This window comes from Phoenix dactylifera, unplaced genomic scaffold, assembly GCF_009389715.1.
Source record: "Phoenix dactylifera cultivar Barhee BC4 unplaced genomic scaffold, palm_55x_up_171113_PBpolish2nd_filt_p 000665F, whole genome shotgun sequence".
Taxonomy (NCBI): Eukaryota; Viridiplantae; Streptophyta; class Magnoliopsida; order Arecales; family Arecaceae; genus Phoenix; species Phoenix dactylifera.
In genome coordinates, this window is record NW_024068052.1 from 191,097 (window position 1) to 218,516 (window position 27,420).

At 39.1% G+C, this 27,420-nt stretch overlaps 2 protein-coding genes across 2 annotated transcripts in view; one reads left to right on the top strand and one right to left on the bottom strand.

Annotated features, from left to right (window-relative positions):
• Positions 1 to 4,356: 4,356 nt before the first annotated feature.
• Positions 4,357 to 6,921, bottom strand: LOC120106854. The gene is made up of 4 exons (XM_039119957.1): positions 6,743 to 6,921; positions 5,546 to 6,596; positions 5,279 to 5,452; positions 4,357 to 4,539 (listed from the first exon to the last, which is right to left on the bottom strand). Exons 1-4 carry the CDS (start codon positions 6,919 to 6,921, stop codon positions 4,357 to 4,359), a joined length of 1,587 nt encoding a protein of 528 aa, XP_038975885.1.
• Positions 6,922 to 8,335: 1,414 nt separating this feature from the next.
• LOC103718068 (endoribonuclease Dicer homolog 3b-like) overlaps positions 8,336 to 27,420 on the top strand; it is a 66,805-nt gene continuing 47,720 nt past the window's right edge. The window contains 8 exon segments of the mRNA XM_039119958.1: positions 8,336 to 8,664; positions 8,749 to 8,929; positions 9,025 to 9,138; positions 20,207 to 20,341; positions 20,479 to 20,548; positions 23,425 to 23,489; positions 23,626 to 23,757; positions 23,832 to 23,984. Coding sequence (XP_038975886.1) covers positions 8,585 to 8,664; positions 8,749 to 8,929; positions 9,025 to 9,138; positions 20,207 to 20,341; positions 20,479 to 20,548; positions 23,425 to 23,489; positions 23,626 to 23,757; positions 23,832 to 23,984 — 930 coding nt within the window. The 5' untranslated portion in view covers positions 8,336 to 8,584.

A 27,420-nucleotide genomic window follows, 5' to 3' on the forward strand; every position in this document is an offset into this window, starting at 1 on the left:
AACAGTCTTTAAGGAAATACATACAGTTAGTTTGATAACTCTTTTGTTTTAGTTACCTTCATCTAGCCATAGGGAACCTCATCCAATGGAAAGCATAGAGAAACGCATGACATTGGTTGAGAGCTGTTTAAGAAGACATGGCTTTAGTTTACAAGACCCTGAAACTGTTGGGGATGATGAAGGGGGGGACGATCGCCGGTTGGTCCTGATAGATAAGAGGTTGTCCATAGTCGAAAAGGTCCTCCAAGATAAGGGCCTCTTGTCGGATGACCAACGAACTGAGCATGCGACTGGTTCTACAATGGTAATCAAAGTTTGACGAATTATTAACTCAATCTTCTTGTTGAACTTGTATTTTTGTATGACTTTAATACCACACATTCTCAGGTGAGGGAAGATCATACTGCAGTTGGTGAAGCTCTAGATCAAGCTGCAGCGGAATTAGAGGTTTTGCAACATAGTGAAGAAATGGTGGAGGTTTGTAATTATTTTCTTGACATCATTATTTGATTATAGATTTGTAGTGTATATTGTAGAAGTGTAAAATGCATATTCCTATCAGGTTATTTGGCCCACTGATGTCCAACAAGGTGAAAAGTTCCTTCGAGAAGCAACACCTTTTGATGATGCTATGGATCAATGCGATGCGGAAGAAGAGGATATGCACAATAGTGCAGATGACTTGGAGGTAGAGTAACTTTTGCATCGTAAGGCAAATTATAATTTGACAATTAAATAATTATTGTAATTTACTGAAATTGCATAATACTAGCAGGTTATTTGGGAGCATGATACTCCTTGCGAGAAGAAATGTGGATCGACCACCAAATATGTCTCCTCCTTATGCAGGCGCGTGAAGTTTGGAGCACGCGAGAGAAAGGCAACGGAGAAAGCAAAAGCCATATCCCAATTTCCGAAGACTTATAAAAGAGCACACAAAAAACAGAAAGTCAAGAAATTGGATGATTCGCCCGATTACTCAAGTAAGTTTCTGTTGCCTATAAGTACTGCACTTATGGAGCTACACAGGTCTACTCCAATCGTCAAAGAAACTCTCCCTCCTAAAGAGGTATAGCATTATTTTCATTTTCCCTAAAATTCTATATCCATATGTCAGCTGCTGATTCAATATCCCATGTCTTTGCTAACTTATATTGTTGTCTTCACTTTTAATTGTTCTTAGCAATTACTACAATCCTGTGACATAATTGATGTTGAGAGATCGGCGTCGCCTGAAAGGTCAATAAAAGTGGCACCAAAACTAACGTATCACGGGAAGGGGGAAGGTATACTTCCTCTTTACTATGAAGAAGCTATTGATTTCTTTCTACAAGGAAACAACTTCGAGTAAGTTTCTTTTATTAACTGTGCAATTTCACATTTCTCACAAATAAAGTACCTTAAACATGTCAATGAAATACGTAGGCAAACAATATGGGAAGATGCAGATAATTTGAGACCATCATGCACTGGTGATGCCATAGTCCAGCTCCTTCATGATGGGCCACTACGCAGTGATGTACGTAAATTAGAGACGTACCTCAGTTTAATCTATATCACTTGCTTATTTAACATTTTTCCTGAAGTACAGGTCATGAACGTGTATTTTTCTGTATTGGAGCTATTCCATCGAGAATACGTTGAGCCCGTTGATAATCCAAGTATTTACATGCGTTGCGAGATACAGGTTATTTACATCAACATTTTAAATTAGAGGAACCACGTTTTGAAACATTTTAATTGTGTGCCATTATAAATTTAATAGGCTGCTGTAGTTCCACATCTTTCAAGCGTTCGTGATGTGACAGCTGATGTTACCAGAAAGATTTTAGATTCTTTGCAGCCTAGTATTCGGAAGTGGTTAGGGCAAATTCAACTTTTCGATCTCGAACAGTGTAGATATTTATTTATTCCAATGAATACGGGATGGCATTGGTATCTAATTGCTCTGGACTTGACGAACCAATGTTTTGAATGCTACAACTCGATGTGGAGCTTTCATGTACCAGATGACGTTATCAAATTTGTGGGTATCAATTGTACAATCTTTTACATCGTTTTTGTTTTTAAATTGAATCACAAGTTAAGCAGATATAATATATTGTGAACATTCTTGCAGGCATCATTTTTGAGACACTGGTTAGAAGATTGCGTTGGATACCATATCCCTGATTGTCCCGTTCGAGAAATTAGAGAGTGCGCACAACAGCCACTAGATAGTGTGGACTACGGGGTGTATGTCCTCATGTATGCCGAGGAACTGATACGTGGCACTACCAGAGCATTACCGGAGGAGTTCAAGGATCCCTCTATGTACAGGACCTGGGTTGCAGGAAAACTTTTGTTAAATACTCGTTGTCTTACAATTGATAGGTTCTGGTCGTGGTATGACGAGAAGAAGAAATAGGCATAGAGAATAGAGCCTTCAGATGTAAATCTTTCTTGCAACAGTTTTAATTTCTGTGTAATTATACTGGTTGACACAGTACCTTCAGATGTAAATCTTTCTTGTAACAGTTTTAATTTCTGTGTAATTATACTGGTTGACACAGTACCTTCAGATGTAAATCTTTCTTGTAACAGTTTTAATTTCTGTGTAATTATACTGGTTGACACAGTTATGACGATTAAATTGAATGATTTTGAGAAAAGTCTAATTTGCCTATATCTCTTTGCTGTCGTGCTATATAAAGGATGCAATGACAATGTGTATTTGTTGATTTTTGTGACTCCCCGCCATCCTTTTTTTTGGTGCCATGGTGTGCCATGCTTCTGATGGCACAATGAATTTTCTGAAACGCTAGAAGCCAGTTGAACACAACCTCCAGGGATAGATAACAACAAGTGTGTTCCAACCAAACGTTGATGTGTGCAAACATTAACAAATTTTGTGCCAAGCTAGGTGCCATGGTTTGGTTTGTCATGCTGCATTTAATTGATTTCGATACTGTTTTTCTTACAGGTATGTTTTTATTTTAGTTGAAAAGCAGGTTTTGAGTAAAGTAATGACCAACTTTGCAAACCTTGAGTGTACGGGACAAATATGCAAGTACAAAGTGAAAATCATGTTTCTGTTGAACATTAACTTCCGAGACAGGATTCAACTACTGTGTTCCAACCAAACGATGCTGCGTGCAAACAGTAATTAATTGTGTTCCAGGAATGTAGAAGTGTGTTCAATTGTTTAAATAGAAGTGTCAGTTGTGTGCTTGGGATTTATGTATGGGTTCCACTCATACTTAAATGCGTTCCAAGCATAGTTTACTGTTTGCGAATCATCTGAATTTCAAGAAGCTTCTGTCTTATATTTGTCCAATATCATCAACAGTAAGAGTGTGCCGGGGCAAATGGCACACTAAAGAGCAACTCAAAAATCTGACATTGTCTAAAACAAGTGTGTTCCAAGCAATTTTTATTGGGTGCAAACCTTAAAAAAATGAGTGCCAGGCTTTTATAAGTGAGCACACCACATACTGAAATGTGTTCCAAGCGTAGCTTACTGTTTCTGTAGAATGAACATTTATGTGCCAGGCTTCTACAAGTGGATTCCAATCATACTTAAATGCGTTCCATTGCAATCCAATGAAGTGTGCACCAGTATGGAATGTGTGCCAGGATTCACAGATTGTGTTCGAAGTTCACTTAACATGGTGACAGGAACTTTCAGTGAATTTTAACAGTGTGCCTTGGTGTACCATATTATGTTAACTCCTTTTATTTGCTATAAATACAGTGTTCCAGTACTAATAAACGGTGTGCTTCGGATTACTGTATGCTGCGTAGTACATATGACTGACATGTTGCACAACCAGAGGTGTGCCATGGTGTGCCAAGGGTTGCTTACTAAGAAATTGGTATAGAGACACACAATCATCTGAATTTCAAGAAGCTTCTGTCTTATATTTGTCCAATATCATCAACAGTAAGAGTGTGCCGGGGCAAATGGCACACTAAAGTATCTGAAATTGTTTCAAAGCAACTCAAATATCTGACATTGTCTAAAACAAGTGTGTTCCAAGCAATTTTTGTTGGGTGCAAACCTAAAAAAAATGAGTGCCAGGCTTTTATAAGTCTGCACACCACATACTGAAATGTGTTCCAAGCATAGTTTACTGTTTGCGTAGAATGAACATTTATGTGCCAGGCTTCTAGAAGTGGATTCCAATCATACTTAAATGCGTTCCATTGCAATCCAATGAAGTGTGCACCAGTATGGAATGTGTGCCAGGATTCACATATTGTGTTCGAAGTTCACTTAACATGGTGACAGGAACTTTCAGTGAAGTTTAACAGTGTGCCTTGGTGTACCATATTATGTTAACTCCTTTTATTTGCTATAAATACAGTGTTCCAGTACTAATAAACGGTGTGCTTCGGATTACTGTATGCTGCATAGTACATATGACTGACATGTTGCACAACCAGAGGTGTGCCATGGTGTGCCAAGAGAGTGTGCCATGGTGTGCCAGTAAGAGTGTGCCGGGGGAACCAGAGAACAATGCAATTCATTTCATTGACATCAATTGTTTCTGCAAAATTCTACCACAACAAAATAAGAAGCAAATGACTACGACAAAAATAAAAAATTCAGATCTCCATACATTACACCTAATCTCCAAAATATTTAGTCGATGGCCACATTACAAGTTCTTCTGTTGTGCCCAAGCTTTCCGCAGCGTCCACATTTTATATGACGTACTAACTCCCCTTGCGAAGGTCTTCTCTTTTTTTTTGGCCTACCTGGTCGAGTCTTTCTGATTGGGGGTAAAATATGAATCTCATCTGAGGCACTATAGGGCTCCTCGATATCAGGAATTGGACTAATAGCTTCGGCATATGTTGCTCTGTACATTTCAGTTTTGAAACAATTATCAGTGAAGTGGTACAGTGATCTACCAGCCTTCTCAATGCATGCACATGCATGCTTACATGGCATGCGGAATATGTGCCACTCGCCACAAGAGCATTTGTTATTCTGGAGGTCAACTTCGCAAGAGTAGTTTGTATCCTTTACGTCATATATCATTATGTTTGACGTAAATACGGATAATCTCCGACCGTCTTCTGCATTTCTATGCAATACTTTCTCTGCATCTGGGCATAGATTTGTTTGAATATTGTAACCTCGATTACGCCGTTCATGCATCAATGTCATTATTTGAATCCTAATATGGTCAACCAACTGAGGCACGGGAAGATGGCGAGCCTCCAAGATCCAACTATTGAAACACTCTGCCACGTTAGATGTCATAATACCCCATCGTGGACCTGGAAATACTGCATTTGCCCAATGCTTCGGATTTGCATTAAGGAGAAAAGTTCTACTCCCTGGAGCATCTAATGTAAGCTTGCTAATTATTTTGTGGAAAACATTCAGCCTTGGAGTATAAGCAGCAGCATTTAGTAAATCGAGCAGCCTTTTTCTCTCACTTGCACAATAATGGACAAGCACCTGCATTAACAATAATAAAAGGATGAGATCATCAACATCCTAAATTAGTTAGATATATTCTATGCTGAAAATTAAAAATATGACTATACATACCTGATTCTTGAAGTTGTCTTTCACATGACGGAAACAATATGAGTGGTAACTACCAGGAAAGTACTTCGGCACTGATTTAATAATTCCTTGATGTCTATCCGTCATAAATGTGATCTGCTCACTTCGCCACTCAATGCAACTATAAATTGCTTCTTTCAAATTCCGACAAAACCAGTCCCAATTGTCATCCGTCTCCGTATCGACCACACCATAAGCAATAGGAAACATATCGTCGTTCGCATCTTTGGAAGTCGCACCAAGAACTACTCCTCCATCCTTATGCTTTATAAATGTTCCATCCATAAAAATCAAAGGTCTACAACCTCTTATGAAACCCACTACTGAAGCATGAAATGAAATAAATAGGCGTCTGAATCGACCTTCAATAGTTTCATACTTCGCTATGCTGCCAGGGTTGGTCTCAAGAATGGCATCGCAATACCAGCGTATCCGGTCATAAGATTTTGATCTGTGACCATAAAGGTCCTTCATAGCCACCTCCTTGCCATGCCAAGCTTGATGATACGGCAATTCAACACCATATTCTCGACGAATATCCTTTACGATATCAGTAGGCCTATATAACGGCATATCTTGAAGTTTTTCTTTAACTATGTTTGAAACCCAACATTTCGAAGCCTTAGGATGCGACCGGACTTGCAACCCTCCGCCACATGTATGCTGACTATTCATTTTTTTAATTGCAAAGCTTTCTTGATTTCCAAGTCGGGAAGCATGGATACGCCATTCACATCCTTCGTATGCACATTCCACGGTCACTCGCAGGCGATCGTTCTTCACAAATACAAAATCTCTACAATTTGCAATGCAAAAGTTGCGAATCGTGTCGCGAAGAGTTTCCACATCATTGAACTCCTGACCAACACCCTCAATAGAAGTTTTCCAAGCATCCAAAGAATTTCTTTGACTAGGTTGCTCTTCGATTGCCGCTCTTGTTTCTTCAACAACTCGACCGAAATTACTTGAGCTACCTTTTGAAAAATTTTTTGATCGGCAACTGCACTCAACATTTTGGGCTGGGCCACTATCCCTACAATTAGTTTAACAAAAATTCAGCATACTAACTATTAAATTAGTGATTAACATGAAAAAACTAATATGTGAAATATGCAATACAACAAAGAGTTAAACTAAGATTACCAAAATAGAAAAAGATGCAATTAACTACTGCATTACCTCATATCAATTACGACATCGGCTGCTTCGATCAAGCATGGAATATGACTAACAACCAACTCGATCACCGGCGCATTTAAGTTGACGTGTATTTGATGCATTTTCCGAACATCATTATCCCCCAGGAGCGAAACAACCATTCTAGACTTGTTTGGAATAAAATATTTAACTTCTACCATTGTATCAGACAGATGTCTCCACCTATCCACTATTTCTTTGTAAATTTGATCGAGATTTGTGTCTTCGGAGATGGAAATAATAATAGCTTCGCCACCATAAGAACAAATAGCCATGAAAACAGGGCTATTTGTTTTTTTGGAATCCATGACAATAGAAAAATGAAAAAAGGGGAAATGATTGAAGTTCCGAATGCTATTACAACGATGAAGCGAAGGGAATGCTGACACAGCAACTATTTCTCGAATATGATATCATCAATGAGAGTCACACGTTTAGGTCTCCAAACAGTATATGAGCAATGGCAGAAAAACATCAAGATAATCCAGCAGCTAAAACAGGGTTTTCATTTGATCAAAGCTGGGAAACAGAGGAGAAAAGAGGGATAGCAACTTTATTTCGAATATGAAATCAGCAATGGAAGTCACAATATCCATGAACAATCTGAACTGTAGTTTCTTCCGCTTCAAAGTCTCCCCTTTCCGCTTCATTCTTCCGGATCCAAGAAGCAAAATCGAAGAAGCCGGTCCATCCCATGCGAATGATCAGCAATGGAAGTCACAATATCCATGAACAATCTGAACTGTAGTTTCTTCCGCTTCAAAGTCTCCCCTTTCCGCTTCATTCTTCCGGATCCAAGAAGCAAAATCGAAGAAGCCGGTCCATCCCATGCGAATGATCAGCAATGGAACTCACAATATCCATCAACAATCTGAACTGTAGTTTCTTCCGCTTCAAAGTCTCCCCTTTCCGCTTCATTCTTCCGGATCCAAGAAGCAAAATCGAAGAAGCCGGTCCATCCCATGCGAATGATCAGCAATGGAACTCACAATATCCATCAACAATCTGAACTGTAGTTTCTTCCGCTTCAAAGTCTCCCCTTTCTGCTTCATTCTTCCGGATCCAAGAAGCAAAATCGAAGAAGCCGGTCCATCCCATGCGAATGATCAGCAATGGAACTCACAATATCCATGAACAATCTGAACTGTAGTTTCTTCCGCTTCAAAGTCTCCCCTTTCCGTTTCATTCTTCCGGATCCAAGAAGCAAAATCGAAGAAGCCGGTCCATCCCATGCGAATGATCTCCGCGAATCGCTGACAATGGAGAAATCCAGTTTCTCCACGATTCCAATGGAGAATCCGAGCCATATTCCCCTCTTTGCGGTCCATTTCCCAACTGATTCCACATTTTCAACCTTAACGGCAACGAAAGGGCAGCTTCGGGAAAAAAGAAAAAAACAAACCTCTGTTATGGACCGGTAATTAAGATTATCCCTAATCGTGGACCGGTAAACATGGTTTGGGTCAACAGGGACTTAGCATTACACAGCAGTCAAGGGGAGGGTCGGGAATTAATTTACGCTATTTTTTTTTGGTTTTTGGGGGGTGTCCTGAGCAATAGGGGGGGTGTATATAGTACTACCCGAAGCAAGAGGAAGGTTTCTCTCATGCAACTCCACCACCCGGCTCTGCCCTCACGCATTTTTAGCCTCCCTCGTCCTTTTCCGTCGAGAAGGGAATCCATGCCCTTCGCCTTGGCCTTTTCTCAGGCCGTACCATCGGCCGTCCACGTCCTCAGCTGGAGCTCCAGGGCTTCAAAAACCAAACACGACCAAGAAAACCCTCGGAATTCTCCTCCCTCCGATCTCCCATCGACCCTCCAGCCATGGATTCCGCCAAAGAAGTCATGGAGGACAAGGAGGAACGACCATCTCGAAGGCCAACCAAGGCTTTCCAGCCTAGGAGGTTCTTGCTGGGTTCTTCTCCTACTCAGTTTCTTGAAGAAGAATTGTTTTCAAGTTTCCTTTTTTTTTTTATTGTGGTTTTCAGTTATCAGATTAAGGTATTCGAGGTTGCAATGCAAAGGAACACTATTGCGGTGCTGGAAACAGGGGCCGGAAAGACGATGATCGCGGTGATGCTTATAAAGGAGATTGGGAGAAAGCTGATTGAAAATGGTAAAAAGATGTTCATATTTTATCTGGCACCAACCGTTAATCTTGTCAATCAGGTGATGCAGGGATTCTTTGCAAGTTTCGTTTTGCCTTCCTTTTATTGGGAGCTAAGATTTTTGGTAGAGAACTTGACATTATAAGTGATCTGCAGCAATATGAAGTGATCAGAGATCATACAGAGTTCGACGTGGCTGAATACTATGGGGCAAAGAAGATTGGTGAGTGGAGCGCTGAATTCTGGAAGAAGGAAGTTGGCAGCAGAGATGTAATTCTTTTGGCCCTTTATGTCCATTAAACTATGATTTTATGTACAGATGCTTGGTGTAGTTCTAGCTACAGTGACTATAATTATTTGGGGTACAACAATTTTTTGATCTGGTAAAAGCTTCTTAAAAAAACATTTTTTTTGACCTAACTTTGGTTTCATTCTTGAAGAAACTTTAATGGTATTTAATCATTTTATTTTATTAGGTACTGGAGGTTGCAATGTTTACTTTTGTTCTCACCGATACAGCATATTCAGTTACTTGAATAAGTATGGTTATTACTTACAATTATTAATTTTTGCGCCTATTTCCCATGGTAAATCTAGACTTCTTATGAGATCTAGTCTGATATCTGAATGCCATGATTTTGGGCAAAATTGTATCTGAATACAAATACATGGTATCATATAATGTGATTAGCTAGTATTAGTTATCATATAATGTGTCATGATTTTGGCCTAAGTATAGAGTTAAGTAATCCGGGACCGCACCTGCTAAGCATGACCAAGTATGTGATGCAAAAAGGTCTAAGTTCCAATCTAGATCACATGCCTATAGTTGTCAAACATGTGTTGTCTGATGCTTGTTGGCCTGATGTATAGGATTCATATTAGTGACATCTTGAGTTAGCGTATATAAACATTTATTGATATATGATAAGCCTATTGGCTTGATATAGACACACACACACATAGGGTTTATACCAGTTGTGTCCTTTATTGGAATGTATAAATGTGCATTGATCTGGCTGGAGCATGTCAGAGTGATCTGTGATGATGCATGTCAGCACAGATTAAAATGAAGTTGAGCTGCACTAATACAACCAAACTTAGCTGAAGTCATCTCAGTGAGTTTGGTTTTACGGTTTACCTTTTCTTCTCTATAATGTGACCAATCTCCTTTGAGCTTCTCCATTGTATATTGTTCGATTATTATAAAGCCCAATTTTATGCTAGTTAGATATCTTTAGATAATGCATTGCATATTGTTTGGTCATCTTTATTAGCAATTAGAACATTTCATAGCATCATTTAGAATGATTGGTTGGCCGTAGATTAAAAGTTTGAATGTCCCAAATGTTTCACTCCTCAAAGTAGGTAATCAAAGTTACTCTAGATCGAAAAAAGGGGAATCCTAGTGTGTCTTATTATGTTGTTTGCATATAAATAAGCACTCGAGCATATCTTTGTCAGAAAATGCTTATTGAGTGTTGGCATGGCATTATATGTTATTGTACTTTGTCAGCCTCTGATTGGCTTAAAGTTATAATTTACAATTCTGGATCATTAGTAATTTGATGTGAAAGAGGATCCTACTTTGCACGGAGGTTCAAAAACACAATTTTGGGTTTTAGTGTTGCCGAATGAAGTCCAGTTTCATTAGTTTTGGCGGTTTCATTGGCAATTTGAATTTTGGTAGTTTCAACTGAAAATTATAAATAAAGTTGATGAAATTTTGGCAATAAAAGAAAATTAGTTAAGGTCAAGAAAACAAATGTGAGATGATTTTAAAATATATTATATTATCTGCCCTTTATATTAGTTCGCTAGCCGTACACTTGGGTGATTGCCTGATTGGATTTGGATTGTTGAATGATAAAGTAGTTATTTTACAGAATAATGTACAAATTTACTATTTGATGCTCGGTTATCAGAAGTGGGTGCATGAGCAGATTTGGGCGTGGGCATGGGAAAGTAGCTCTCTTAAGAAAAAAATTGAAAAAGGAAAAGTTGAGGAAGTGGGTGCAGGGATGAGCTCCTTGATATAGTTCAAATAAGATGTGCTACTCCAAGTGGAAGATTCATGCTACTAAAGTTTGACGATAACCAAAAGCAAAAGAATCTAAATGCCTATGAGATTTAGGTTTATAGAATGGTGAAATGTATCTCAGAACTTTAGTTTTTTGTGTATCTCATTCAGTGTTCAATAATTTGGTTCCCATCTTGGACAGGGCAAGCGAGTTTTAGCATCAATAGATTTGGCCAGAAAATATTGAAGATTCAAAAAATATATAAAAAAGGAAAGCAGTAGAAAAAGAAAAGTAAACATATTTAGAAAAGGAATCAAGGATCATCTAAAAGCAACCATACGACATTCTGTTATTTTTGAGTATTATTTGGTACGTTCGAGTATATTGTTTGGGTTGTTTATACTAAGATATTCTTTGCATGTATGCCTTTACGAGATGCATGCCTGCATACATATATATTATTATTGATAGACTATAAAGCAGGGTCGGCAGAACTGTTCCGAACCGAGCGGCTCTGATCATATCGAGCTGTCTCGGCGGTGGACTGGGATGATTCTGGCAATGGAAACGAAACTCGTCGCCGGAGGAGAAGGAGAAGAAAAAAAAGGAAAAGAGAGAGTGAGCGAGGAGGAAGGGAGAGGGAGAGGGAGAGGAAGGAAGAGAGAGGGAGGTGAAGGTCGACCGGTGAGCCTGCGGAGACCGACGAGCCGCCCGGAGGAGGCTCCTCTGGGCTCTGCGGTTGGGTCCCCTATGTTCGAAAGAGGGGACCCGCTTGCAGAGCCCTCCTCCGTCCGGGTCGCCGCCCTCCATCAGCCCACCACCGGTCTCTGCCACCCTCCTCTCTCCCTCCCCCTAAACATAGGGGACCCGCTTGCAGAGCCCTCCTCCGTCCGGGTCGCCGCCCTCCACCAGCCCACCACCGGTCTTTACCACCCTCCTCTCTCCCTCCCCCTCTCCCCCTCTTCTTTCCCACCCTCCTCTCTCCCTCCTCCTTTTTTTCTCTCTCCCGTTCGCCCTCTCTCCCGCCTTCTCTACTTTGTCGATACGGGGCCGACACGGAATGGTATGGGGGCATACCATTCCGTGCCGTCGGGCAACCAGTCTAGGCCTCCTTTATGGCATAGCAGACCTTGTTATTATTCACATGACATTATTTTTTAGTTTAACATATCATTTTTGTTTTGAAGACAGTTCAAACACAAAAATCTAAATGTTTATTAAGCTCTAAACTAGTCTAGCCTATTCAAAAATCATACTAGTCTAGATTCTTTTAGACCTAATTTCATAGCACCTCCAAATATTCATAAACTTGTATATTTTAAGCTAAATATTGGGAAGACACTTCTTAATATTAGGAAAATGAAGAAATGGCAAAATCTCTAATGAATTGCTTACATGTACAATTGAATTAAACCATAAAAAATTTTCGGTCAAAACATTGAAATCTGCCCTAGTTTTGGATTAGTTCCAACCATAATTGATAAACTTTGGTTTTAGTATTGTTCTACCCTAGTCCGCCGAACCGGTATTGGGATCCATACCAGTTGGTTGACAGTTCGGTATGGTACAGGCACACGGTACGGTAAGACATGCCTGTTCCGAACCGGCACGCCCAATTTTACTTTGTATGGAGTATTTCAAGTTGATTTAATTGGTAATCACTCTTTTTGAACTTTTTCAATGATTTTAAGTCTAATTTGATTTTTTTGACAATTTTTGATGTATTTTCATATTTTTTGATGTTTCTATAATTTCAGTTTAACCTAAATGATGCATCTTATTGTTTTAAAATGATATAAATTATAAAATAATTAGCGAGATATTACATGCTACGAGGAACAACATGAGATATCCTCAAATCAAGTACTGAGGTAAAAATTATAAAATAATACAATCAATTATATACGTTTAAAGTACAATATACATACCGATATCTAAAATCGGATCGAATGACGATGCCTTGTAGATATCCGGATCATCGGCATAGTCAGGAGGCACATCAATTCACCCATCTAACCAAGCAACGTTGTAATCTTGTATGTTTATCCTATAAGGAACGCGCTTCGGGTTATAAGTACTTTCGGATCTTTTGCCGAAGCTCTGGCTTTGAGGAATGTCCTCGGGCTGATAAACTGGTTGATAAAACGACTGTGAAGGGGCCCATCCGAATAAGCCAACAGCAAAATTCGACCCATAAGATGCTCCAGTCTGCGTAGGGCAGTAGCCACCAGAAGATGTCTTAGATGCACCATATCCATATGGGCCATAGGTTGTATGTAGTTGCGAGGTCATTTGCAGTTGCACCGTATCCTCCTGAATGACCTCGAGAAGCCTGTCTCCTATATGCAATTGGATCTTGGCGGGCTCTACCAGATCGTGCATCATGGTCTCTAATCTATGTAGCATGTATAAACTGGGACTCCATTGGGACTGCAGGTGCCTTTTGTTTTTCTTTTTTTTATGCTTGCAGCTGCCTTCTTACCTTCCGTGCTACTCGTGGTCTACTTACCCTTCATGCCTCTCTTTGCTTAGCTATGTTGAAAGGATGTATGTCACTCTTCTGACCGAGTCAACTCGATAGCGTAGTGACCATGTAAAAAATAATTTTTATTTATTTTTTAAATTTAAAAATAATTTTAAAATATTAATATTTTAAAAAATTAATTTCATCTTAGATCCATGTAAAATCCAACAATGCTATTTTTCTAATCCCTTGGGCATGCATCAAAGACTACTTATTTCTTATTTTTTTCTAAATTTAGGCCTAGGCCACTGTGCTCATGATCGCATTAAAACTTAAATAAATGAACACCAAATTTTATGCTTCTGATTTTATATTTTTTTAATTTTTATTTTTTAAATATATATATTTTTTTATTTTTAATACAAAATAAATTTTTAATTTTAAACATATATATAATTCAAAAATTAAAATTTTTTATGTCACCATGTAGATCGTCCATAGATCTACAACATATAATAAAATCATGCCCAAATCAAGAATTTTGGCATGATTTCTCCTTAGTTTGCAATTTTCGAACTATTTTTTCAAGCCCCAAAAAAATGAGGAAATGAGATAGGGGAGAGAAAGCACACCTTATTTAGGATCGAATGTTTTTTCTGAAGTGTTGAATCAGTGTGCCTTTTGACCCGGTGGGAAGGAGGAAAGGCGAAAAGTTCTCCGCCGCTTACACATGTTGGGAAGGCCTTCCCAACTCATTTTAACACCAAAAAAAAGGAAAAGGGAGGGGGCCGGTTTTAGAACCGGGTTGACTTCCCGGTTCGCACCGAGTTCGAATTGAATTGGCTGGTTCTAGGCCAATTAGCACCGGTAAGGTCTAGTTCGGATCTTTTTCGATCGGTTTTGGACCAGTTCCGGCCGGTTTGGGGCCGAATCCAAAGGCCGAACCGATCCGGTTTTCCACCAGGTTGGCTTGGTACAGGCCGTACTAGGTGGTTCGGCTAGGTTCGACATTCCTTGGTTCTAGCGAAAAATTAAAACCCTGTTAAACAACTTTATTTTTATTCGGCTGATTTGGGCATGGGCCACCACTAAATGATGCAAGTGGGGATATTACCCAACTTTAATGGTTAAAATTTAAAACTGAAAGTTATATAGCTTTCAGATATTTACCTATATATCTTTGATTTTCAACCTCCCTAAATGAAATATTTCTCTAAGACTTTAGAGTCCCCCACTTGTATGACCATAGAGTTCAATTTCACTTATAATGTTTCAGATTTAGTTCTATATGAGATAATGAAATTACATCTGAACTTTGAATTAACATTTGTTTTGTTTTAATGATTAGACTATACTAAACATTGCATTCTAAATCATCTTCTTGTACAAATATATTTGCATGTGGCTAAATATCAACACATATTATATATTCATTGAAAATCTTACAGTTTTCAATAGAAAATACCATCTTGTTTATTTTGTTTGTTATATGTGCTTTTTGCCCAAATGTCGTATATATTTGGTGCCCAAATAAAATGAGATGACAAAGTAATTTTTCACTTGTCTAGAACTTGATTTTAAGCAAAGTTGTTGGATCTTTCCCCAAATGAAATATGCCATTTTCACCCTTCTACCCCATGAGAACATTGGTGTACCAATTTAATATGTATTAGGTAGCTAAAGTTTAGTAATTCATAATCAAAGTAGGTAAATATCATCATCTTCTTTGTCCACATAAATCTTTTTTCTTTTAAACTTTTACAGTTTTCCTTACATTCATAATTTATTTTAAATCACCCTTTGAAAATTTTCAGCAATTGTCAGAGGAGTATTGGAGGTTAGTGCATGCTCTGGTCATTCTTTCTTGAAAAATGAGATTTCCTAACAACTAAAGTAGCAAGTTAGGAGAAATAGGAACAACTAAAAGAAAATCTTGCACTCTCAAAAGACAGAGAAGGGAGTTTAGAATTGATTGAACTCAAGACAGGCTTCTTAATTGGCTAGGCACCCCTATTTATAGTTGTAGAAGCCCCCTTAAATCTACCCATGAATATGTCTACATTCATTCCTAGCTAAAAAGGTAGCATATTTTACAAATATGGAAAATGATTGTGCAAAAGAATCTCCCTGTAATTTGCTAGAATTTGATTGATATAAAGTAAAAAGTAGATATAGTATGAGTCTCCTCATGATTGGATAGATTTTTTAAAATATCTCCAATTGATCTTGACATTTGGGTTCTTCAAATTTTTTTCAAATCTGTAATGTTGTTTGTCCTTATCATCATATATTTGAGGTTTATATCCCAAATCTTCCTTAACCATCAAAAACTTGGCCCCAAATCAAACATTGAAGCCATTTGCTGTCTTGAGCAGCTTTTGATATGTGCTAGCTAGGTCCACTGCAGATGCATCAATGGTAATGGGGAATGAATAAGGACTGTGAGCTGCAACTGTCAGAAGCAGTTGTTTCATGGGAGATATACATGCCTCACAAACTACTCGTCATTAGTTCATCACTTTTCAAACATTAAACCACTATGGAATTATTATACTTGGTTCATGGGAGAGAGAGCTTTTCTGCAAACTGTTCTTTAGCATGTATAGAGCAAGCATGGTGAGAAGTCGATTAAGAGGCTACCTAACATTTAAGTGGAAGGTGGCCATTTAGTTAAGTGATCAGGTGGACTTTGTTAACATAATTGATTAGATACATAGACACATGTATAAATATGTAATGCAAAATTAACTAGAGAATTATAAATAAATCAAAATAAATCAAAGGAAAAGATATTACAAAATGAAATACTATATCCTATACATTTATATAAGTACCTACTACCTATATTAGTGCTAGACATCAACTAGTTGGGTACAATTTTTCCCTACATACTATGTAATAGATGACCCAGAAAAAGAAATATAATCTAAAAGTAGCTTTGCACAATGATTATTTATCAATGCAAAATCAGAATGAAACAACCATTAAGAATTAATGAAGCTTGTAAGTCAAGGTATGCCGTACCGGCCCGAACCGGGCGGTACGCGGCGTACTGTATCGGTTTGGTACCGATATCCGGTACGCCAAAAAAATTTCATTCCGTACCATATCGACACTGTGCTAGTGTGGCACCGGTACGTGATCCGGTACCGAGACGGTGAACCTTGTTGTAAGTTGTTACTAATGAACGTGTTTGGGCACCAATGAGAAAGAAATGGGACTATACCTTGCTGACACACTAACCCATTTAAAATTCTATCCCGAGCTCCACCCCTTTGGGTTAAAAATGATGACTAATTATGCTAAATTAGAAACAAACAACCACTCAATGATTAGTTCGTAGGTTCTACGCGGAACCGACTGTACCGACGTACCGGTGGGCATCGGTACCGGTACGGTACCGAACCAAACCGAGCCGAACCGGTACTGTACCGGTGGGGTTAAAAGCCAAAAAAAATTGGAGCCGGTACGGACTGGTCGGTTCGGGCCGGTACCGATTCGGGACGGGCTGGTACCGAGTCGGTATGGGTCGGTACCGGTCGGTACGGGCCGGTACGCGTCGGTACCGGTCGGTACCGGTCGGTACGGGCCGGTACGGTTCGGTACCGAAATTTGTAGCTGTACCGTACCGGTAGGGTCCGGTACCGGTATGTACCGGCCGGTACCGGCCCGTACCGACCGGTACGGCAGACCATGGGTGTTTCAGTATCAACGAGAAAGATACGGAATTGTAATTTGCCTTGGTTACACACCTAATACTCCATCCTAGTTAATAATATTAGCCAAACTTGACCGTTTCTAGCTGCGTTGGCTAGGTGATCCTTTTAGATATAATACTACAGCATAGGTTCTCACACCCTCAGCCTGAAATCACAAGTCAAAGACTTGGCAACTGCCACTTACTTATAGGGTAATACCCCACAAGCATGCAAGGTATCCAACACGATATCATAATAATATAAATAAGGAAAAGGAATAAAATCAGAGCAATTAAAATTCAAAATTGAACGATTAACAAGTCCAAAAAAAACTCACAAGAAACTTGACGAATTTTATTCAGAAGAATTTAACTTCAATTGTTCTCCAAATATTTAATCGAAGAAAGAAACCTATAAAATGCTTCCAAGGTCTATACTAAGTAAACAAATACTAATTCTAGGATATGCCGAAGATTCTATTCTCTCAACTAGTACACTACATAATAATATCCCATCAGCAACTAGTTATCTAGACTTGTAAAGAAAGAAGAGGCCAAATAATGAGCTCAGCATCCTAGTAAATAATGAATACCTTAACTAGATAACTCAATAATAAATTAAATTAAATTCCTTGAATATAGCAAGCATATAAGAAAATTATTATATTTTAATAAGATAATTTTTATAATTAAAAATATTAATGTTTGCTTAATTGTTCATATTCATGATCATAAAACAATTTAAGATGTTATATTTCAACTCAACAACCTATTAGACTATGACCACACTTATATCCTCTGGCAAACTAAAGAACAGCTCTTGGACCTTGTGGAGGGGATAGAATATTGCACTTGTACTCTATGGAGTGGGCTAGAAACCCTCATTTATACTCTATGAAAGGCCTGGAATAATGAGTTTTTGGAATAGACAAAGTACCAAAATATAATCTCCATGGGTGAGGTTCAAAATATGGTCGGGTTGAGAGTTAAAGAATTAAAATGTATTAAAGCTATTCACAAATCACATATACAGATTTATCAAATTCTAAACAAGTATGCATGTTCAATAAAATGTTTCTAAACAATTATGCATAATAATCAGTAATGAAAGTAATACTTTCAATTGACAAATTTATTTTCCATTTAAAATATAATTTTATAAAATTCATGAATTGCATGTTAATCAATTTATAATTTATTTAATAAATATTTATTCAGAGTAAATAAATGAAAAATCTAAGAAAAGAGAATCATTACATACCTTGTGGGCGCACTCAGTAAACAATTCCAACTAATCTTGAAAAATTTCTCTAGAACCTAATATTCCAAAAATTATATTTTTATCAAAAAATGTCAATGATAAACATATCATGGTTTCAAAATATGGCTGGAGGGTAAAATTTTAAATTTATCATTGCCATATTTTGATAAAAATATAATTTTGTAGAGGAATAAAGTAAAAAGGATTCAGAAACCATGATATGTTTATGATGCTAACATTTGGTCTATGCTGGAATAAAGTAAAAGGATTCACAACTAGTACTCTAAGAGATGCTACTTCAATTTTTTTAACATAGACCAATCTTAGGTACTTCATACTACAGTGCTCAAATTTGTAAAACATACGTGATCATGTCAGCTGATCTGCTGCTCTTACAAAGCAAATCTGCTTAGTTAAAGGTATCTTGCCTCACTTGGGGCTAATTATTCAAGCCAAGATACAAACTTTCATTGTTTCCATGCATTTGTATTATCCCTAAGCAAGGTTCGCCATCTGTATCTGACCTTATATCGGAACCATGTTGGTACAGTGTTGGTATGCTCGGCACGAGGATTGGTTTGGCGTACCAAGACTCGGTGCATCTCCGGTCCCAAGTCTTGGTTCAATACTGGTACGGTACAATATGCTCGGTACAGAGCGATACACCAGTATGAGTGTACGACCAAGTATGACCCTAAGTTATCCAACACATTTCATGCCTCTGAGTGATTATGGATCATGGATGAATCATTTACTGAAGGATACTTCTAGGAAATCTAGCAAGTAGACATTACCTATAAAAAGCTTATTGTTCAATCCATGGTATGCTGAACCGACCCGTTCAGCATGTACCGGACCGGTCCGTCCGGTCCGGTTCAAGTATGGAAAACGGTTCGGGCCCCAGAGGGGCCGGAACCGATCGGTATGGTCACGTACCGGTGCGAACTGGACTGGTTTGCATTGGTACGCGCGCCCACGCATGCTGCCCAGTGCGCCATGCGTGGTTCCCCATGCTGGGTAGTGCGGGGCGCGCGCTGGGAACCACGCTGGGCAGCGCGCTAGCGCGGGTGAGCTCTGGGAACCGCCCATGCGCTGGAAACCGCACAGGCACGCGGTCCCGCAGCAGACCAGTTTAGAACCGGTACAAACCGGTCCGAATCAGTATCGTACCGGTCTGGTAGGCGATCGGTACGCCTACCGGTACCGGTACAGCATACCTTGGTTCAATCTCTACTAGTTGCTTTCTCTCTCCACATAATAGGTTGTGTTACCACTATTTCTGTTACTTCATCCTCATTCTAAGACCGTCTAATTGGTTCTTCTTTAGCCTTGCTCAGCATTACAATTATATTTCTTTCTGTATGTTATTCAAACATGTGTCCTTGGAATATGACTACCTTTGCTCTGTAGTATTGGGAGAGTGCATGGGAGGCAATGTTTTTCGCTTAGATAGCATTCCAGGCCATGTTGTAGTTAATTGATAGATACTAGTAGTTAATATTAATTAGTATCCATTGACTTGACATAGTTGTTTAATTTGATGGATAATTATAAGTGAATAGTCAACTTTTACATTTTTCATCATAACAGCCAAGAAGTTTTGCCCAATTTTTTCATCTGTAGCTTAATTTTCATTATTCATTTTTTGGGTGTGGGGATGGGGCCAAAGATCTGGATGATTTGCGTAGAAAATGCATTAAATTCAACCATCAGTCTATTAATTTGCTTTAACTTTAGGTAAACTACATTTTATACAAACTAACCTGAGAACTCTTTTCTTCTATTCCTGTATGTTTAGTGGGTTAACTGTTCAAAAAGGTACCATCTACTGCATCTTTAATCTTTCCCTTCAAACTTGTTTATATTAAGAGTTCTTGACAGCTTCCATTCTACAGGTTGTGATGATGACTCCCCAGATTTTATTGGATGCTTTAAAGCATGCTTTCCTGACTCTGGACATGGTAAACTTGATAATCTTTGATGAGTGCCATCGTGCAACTGGAAATCATCCATATGCAAAAATAATGAAGGTGCATAAAAAGTTAATCTTGCTAAGTGATAAACTTAATATAAATATATGGAGATACTTTCCTTGTTATTCCTCTTTTGTATGATTTATTTTGTTTTCAGTATCCGATTAACTATTTTGATGCTAATTGTGATATAGGAATTTTACCACAAGTCTGGACGCAAGCCAGCCATTTTTGGAATGAGTGCATCTCCTGTAGTTAGGAAAGGCAAGATACTATAGGAACAACAGATTATTAATTTTTGGAATGAGTTCATTTTTGGAGCTTTAAAATTAATTAATGCTTCAGTTTTGTTTTGATGATTAATTTGCCATGATGATTACTTGTCTCTACATAGATAAACTTGCTAATAACTCAGTATATCACGAGGCACAGATGGTACACATTACAGGAAGATTATTTCTGTAAGGCATAATTGTTGTCTCAAAGTACTTATTTCTTATTGCAGTCAAGGTGCTTTTTATTATTTTATACTGTATCATTAGTTCTTTGTGTGGTGCTGTATTAGCTAGTGATTATTATTCATTATAATATGACTTCTTTAACTTCACAATGACCATCTTGTTGGCTTGATAGGGCACTGATATTCTCTAGATCTTGTGTAACTATCAACATTTTTAAATTGCCATGGTAAGACATTGATGAATTTAAATGTCTGTTCAAAAACAATAAAAAGCCTGGAGAGGTAGGATAATCTAATACATGTCAGAGACTATGATGAATTAAAACTACATACATACACTAAAAAAAGCAAGATAAGTTCATGACCTCTCTCATTGGAATTATTTCTGTTTGTGGATATTACATTTGCTTTATCTTCTAAATGAACATATATGTACAAGCCTGTTCGGCATCATCAGTTTACACTAGACAGGAAAGGTTATAAAAGCAAGTTCTCGTGAAGAGCTCGTTGTAAGCTGAAAACTGATTTGCATCTTAATCATACCGAATAATATTGATCCCCTTTTTCTAATTGAACAATCATCATACTTATATATTTACTTTAATGAATCTTTTATTCTACTAATTGAACAAGCAAACTCACCAGATCTAATAAAGCATAGAGTTGGTTGTGCCTGATAATGGATGGGATGACAATCATGAGTTAGTAGCCAAAAAGCTTGTGAGTGGGATGTGAAAGAAGGAAATGGTAGCGGGATATGACCTAAAAATGATGAAGCCCCAAAGTTTTGCTGGATTTTGATGGTCATTTTGATTGCTGGAATTTGACAATGCTTTGACAACAAGGCCTGGCAGTGGCACATGTGTCAGCAGGTTGACCCATGTTATTCCAAATTGATGGCCCAAATGTTCAGACACTTCTGCCAAATACCAACATGCCGGCCAGAAAGTATCATGGAAAATGTTCTGATGTGTTTGGCCTAGATAAAACTTTTGAGGACAATGTGGGGAGGCAAATCATTATCTGATTAGGACAAAATCTTGAAAATGTGGTCACATAAGGAAGAAAATAAAAGTACAAGATAAAGATTTCACTAGAAGATCTAGTGTATATCAACGTGCACCAAAAATTGTGACCAGAAAACTCCCATATTGGAAAAAAATTGGGTTTTCCATGTGCAGATTAGGCCGTCATAATTGAGTGCTTCTGCAGTCTTTTAGCATTATGGTGCCTGCAAGACCTTGTCTTACCTTCAGTTAGGTCTACATATTCGGACTTCTCATGAAGTCTTATGCTAGAAACAACTTCTGTCTTTGTGTACTTGATGGGAGAATGTTGCTAGACATACTGCACAAAACTACAAGCTGTATCTTCTTTGGTGTTTCGTACTTTATAATTTCTTCTGTGATATTCTGACCATGTTGAAAATCCTTATTTGCACATTTATATTATTCTGGTTTTTTCCTTACAAAAAATGTTTTTGCATCTAAATTCTTGCTTCTCAAGTTACTAGGATTGCCAAACTCCCATTGATCCTTGATCCATAATATTAACTGAAGACTTCACTCCTGTAGAGCCAAGGTCTGCTAAACTGGTCGGAACCGATGAGTTCAGCTTGTACCGTACCGGCACCAGTCGGCATTGGTACGGTTCGCACCGGTACTCGCGGGGAAAAAGAAGAGGAAGAAGAGGAAGAAAGAAGAAGAGGAAGAAGAAGAGAAAGAGGAGAAGACTACCTGTCGAAGGGGGGAAGAAGACCTCTCTTGCGGGGATTTTTGTCTACCGGGTCTCTTTCTTCCTCCTGAGCACCTCGCGGGGAAGAAGACTACCTTGCGGGGAAGAAGACCTCCCTTGCTCGCGGGAGAAGGAGAAAAAGAGAGGAGAAGAGAGGAGGAGAGAGGGAAAGAAAAAAGCGGCTTGGGAAGAAGAAAAGGAGAAGAGAAAAAAAAAGAAAAGAAAAAAAAGAGAATCTAGGGCAGCGCGCGGGGGCGCGGCGCGAGTGGGAAAATGCGTCCCCAACTTGCGCCCGCACATGTTCCACACAGTGCGAACCTCGCGTCCACGCGCAGCGCGCGGTTCCCCGCGCAGGCTCGCCGCGCGGGGTAGCGAGCCCACGCAGGCTATCCCGTATGGGCTTTTAATGCCACAGAGTGGCATTTAATGCCTCTATGGCATAATGCGGATGTGCGCACGTCCACGCGTTTTCTTTTTGTTTTTTTGAACCAGTTCGGTACCAGTTCCAATCGGTACCGAACGGACGTACCGGTGGAGACCGGTACGTCGGTTCAGTCGGTACCACGTATCTTGTGTAGAGTCATAAATGTGCATAAAATTGACATCTTGAGTTTGAAACTTACGGCTTCCTTGTTGGTGTTCTCTAAAAACATTTTAATTTGCCAATTATTTCAGAGAAGAATTCCCTTATAAGTTATAGCCTTCACAATGTTTTTACATGCTTTTTTCCCCTTCTCTTTGAAATATAGTTTCAATTTTTGCTCATTTTAAGTGTCAACATGACTTGCTTGTGCTCTGAAAACAAGAATCATATCAATTTGGGCAAGTTTGAGCCGCCTTATGATTCGGATGACTAATATCTTACAATTTTTTGTGGCAAATCCAGTTGTGTGTATTTCTTTGGCTTGTTATTTCTTACTATGTCTGACATATCTCCTTTAAACAGGGGTTTCATCAGCCAAAGGTTGTGAAGAGCAAATATCTGAGCTTGAAAGCATCTTAGATTCTAAGGTTATATTCTATCACCACATAATTATTACGCGATCTCTGAAAACATTGAAATTTCTATTATTTTATCAAAACAAGTTTGTCTTCATTGCATTATATAATAAAATGAAGATGCACTGATAAATTGGTATTTTTTCAGGTTTATACTGTAAAGGATAGAGCTGAAGTTGAAGCATTTGCTCCTTCAGCTAAGATGATTAATATATACTATGATGCCACCAACTTTAACTTTCAAGATATGAAAATTAAGTTAGAAGCTTTAAGGGAGAAGGTAAATTCTTCTTGATCTGGAAATTATAATTCATATTCTAAGGTTGTTTTGAATAAAATTTGTGCTCTGAACAGGTTGATGCTTCACTGGTTAGTTTGCAAGAATCACCGTCCAATCAATTTAAAGACACTAATGATATACTAATGGCATCAAGAAAGAGTTTGTCAAGATATCATGGGAAGATTTTGTATTGTCTAGATGAGCTTGGGCTTATTTGTGCAGCTGAGGTACTGCATCATCAAATCTCTGTGATCTAGTTAATTAGACATATCATATATTATGCAAGAGGTACTTTATTATGCATGCCTTAGTATTATATTTGATTGTTGACCTAGATCTTTTGCCATATTTATCTGCTAACTTTTATCACAAACTTGTGTTTTTAATTATGTACAAGGACTCTGTAATTTCCATTTCTGGTATAGGAAACAAGGTAGCATGTTATGAGCTGTTATGATGATGTATACAAGATGTCTTTCCTCATTAAAATCGAGATAGACTTAAGATCAGCCTGGTAAAATGCTAAGAAAAACTCATTGACCATTCAATTTTCTATGTCTCAGTTTTTCTCTACAATAAAGAAGCCAGTTCCTAGCGTAAAAGGAAGAAAATCTGTGGTTTCATAAGCCTATTAATTTGCTAGGTTATTGAGGGTATGGATATATGTGCAGCAGATCAGCAGTTTTTCTCATCTTAGTTATAAATTCCAAGAACTTCCAGTAAAGAACAATCTGACTGCACTTTACATTCAGAAACATTGGAAATTTGGAATTGTAGTTTTAGTTCTATATCCATTAATTTAGATTTTATGACATACGATTCATGGAAGAAAACTAGCTTGTACTTTTATCCAACTAGAGACATGTATCATGATTCATGGAAGAAAACTAGCTTGTACTTTTATCCAACTAGAGACATGTATCATGCATTCTCCTTGGAGAATTAGACAAATAGTAGTCTTATCTAATATTGACCATTGGACAGATTCCTTGAAATGCTTTTGAAATTTAGTGTATTCCACTTAGTTTAATTTTTTAAATATAAGTTTGCTTACTGCAGTGCATCAATTAATAGAATGAAAGATCCAGAAACATCTTTTTAAATATCACATCAAGGTTCTGTCAGGCACCTTAAGGAGATTCTCCTGCATGACTCTAACACTGTGCACTCTGCTTTCACAAACAATGCAACTTTGTTGGTCCTTTTATATTGCCTGGATTTGTTAATTTTGCTGGCTAAGATTGTCAGAAAGATATCTATGATACTTGATGGGATCATTACTATGCTTACACCATAAGACTTTGTGAAAGAGTTGGGACATGTGGGAGCTCATTATTAAGTGGAGCAGCAGGACATCAAAGTAGCTCTTCTAATTCTTCACTAATTCTCTGCTTCTTTTGTCATTGCTGACTTCACCCATCTTTAAGCTTTCTTTAGACCAAGGTCGGAGGAACCCCTGGTGGGATAGCTTGGTACGGGTCCGCGCCATGCCGGGGCCCGTACCGATATAGCGAACAGACGGGCGGGGGACGTACCGATATAGCGAACAGACGGGCGGGGGAGAGGCCAAACAAGAGAGGAAAAGAGAGAGAGAGTGGGGGAGGGAAGGAGAGGACACCGGCGGAGCCCGGTGGACCCCAGGGGAGGCTGTGAGGGGGCCGGCGCCCGGGAAGAAGACCCCATCAACTGATTTGCCGACTTCACTTACGAATTTTCAAATTTTTTAATTTCGCAATTCGTAAGTGAAGTCCGCAAATCAATTGCCGACTTCATTTACGAATCTTCAATTTTTTTAAGCGGCAGACCCCTATTTCGAACAAAATAGAGTTTGGCCACCGTTGTTCCCAAGACGATGTTGATGAGGATTGAGAGGCTTGCTCAGGGTTTTATTTAGGGGATGCAGGGCGGCGGCTAGGGGTTGCATCTGGAGGATTGGGAGTCGGTATGCCAACCGACTAGGGCAAGGGAGCTGGGTGGTTAGTCTCTACTGACCAGGAGGGAGGTGCAGATTGCTCAGCATGCTGCCAGGATTATCTTGGAGCCGCAATCTCTTTGGAGTTGGATGATGGTAGCCCGGTATGGTCCTGTTGGGAGCAGTGTGACCCCATCTGGGGGTCGGAGGGCATCACCAGTTTGGCGTGAGATCTGCAGATACATGCCTATGGTCCTATCTAGATGCAGGCGGTTGATTGGTGATGGCCAGAGGGTCGAGGTGGTGGAGGATGCGTGGGTGGACGAGCTCCCATTGAGGTTTTGGCCGACCCTAGTTAGTGTTGAGGTTGGGGACGGACTCCGGGTGTGTGACCTTCTTTCCAGAGGTGGGGGGTGGGATACATACCGGATTGATCAGATGTTCGAGGAGCCACTTGCGGCGCGGATCCGGTCGCTCCCAGTTCTGGGGCACCCCTGCCCTCACGTCAGGGTATGGAGCTTGTCCTGCACGTCTAGAGTCAGAGTGGCCGACGTCTGCTGCGTTGTCCAGGATGGAGGGCAGTTGGGGGGTGGATCTCAGCCGGGTTTGGCGGTTGGGGCTCCACCCTAGAGTGGCTTTATTTCTTTGAAAAGTTGCTTAGGGTAGGCTACCGACGAGACTTCTGCTGTACGGGAGGGGCATGGGTATCCACCCCCAGTGCCCTGAGTGTCAGACTGATGAGTCGTTAGACCATGCTATCTTCCAATGCCACTGGGCTAAGAGGGTCTGGAGGCGGACAGGGTTCTCCACGAAGCTCTAGTGCCATGCGGCATCTTTTCTTCAGGTTCTTCAATATTTGGTCGGGGCCTCGTAGTCCAGACTGAAGGTAGTGCGGGCGACCTATACTGCTCATCAGATCTAGCTAGCGAGGAACGTATGGACATTTGGGGAGTATCACACCTCGAGCCCGAAGCGCGACAGACGCCGCACGCCTGCACGGCGAACCATACAGGCGTGCAAAACAGCTGATCATATCAAAACTATTACAATGCTTAAAAAATGACTTAAACATTAATACATTCAAAACAATCTTACAAAGTTTCAAAATAACATATATCAACATAATTCAAATGTTTTAATTGGTCTAACCAAAAATTCTAATTTTAACAAAATCTTCCAAAATTTATTGCACTCCCCAATCCCGTGCGATCAAGCCTCTGGATCTGAAAAACAAACAAAATAGGATAATGAACTACACTAGCTTAGTAAGCAACATAATACCCCAGAGGGGTCGAAGCATATCAGATAATTAATCAAAGCACAAAATAATGACTGAAAATTAAATCACAGATAATATGTATTCTTTTCTTTTGAAATTTGCTAAGTGTTTTCATAAAAATCCTGATACCAGAATTCCAATACAAACAGGCTATGGCCACGTAACCCAGTGGCATGGGTTGCACAAGGTGCCAAAACACCACTATTATTAATCGCCGGTATGGTGTCCAAATATTACTATTATTAATCACCGGTGGTACGGTGTCTAAATACCACTATTATTAATCATCGGTGGTATGGTGTCCAAATACCACTATTCTAATCACTGGTGGTACGGTGTCGAAATCAGTTTCTCATAGATACAAGTCGACAGGGCCAACGAATAATCTTCATTGGCGATGCCAGAATAGATGATAGTCATGCTGAGAATACATACATATAAAAACAAATTTCATAAGTTGCCCAGTCATATT

Coding starts and splice junctions, on each gene's coding strand:
- LOC120106854 (XM_039119957.1), bottom strand. CDS start 6,921: ATGGTAGAAGTTAAATATTTTATTCCAAACAAGTCTAGAATGGTTGTT. Junction 5,453..5,545: donor AAGACAACTTCAAGAATCAG/GTATGTATAGTC, acceptor TTGTTAATGCAG/GTGCTTGTCCATTATTGTGC. Junction 4,540..5,278: donor CGAAGCATTGGGCAAATGCA/GTATTTCCAGGT, acceptor TTGTTGTGGTAG/AATTTTGCAGAAACAATTGA.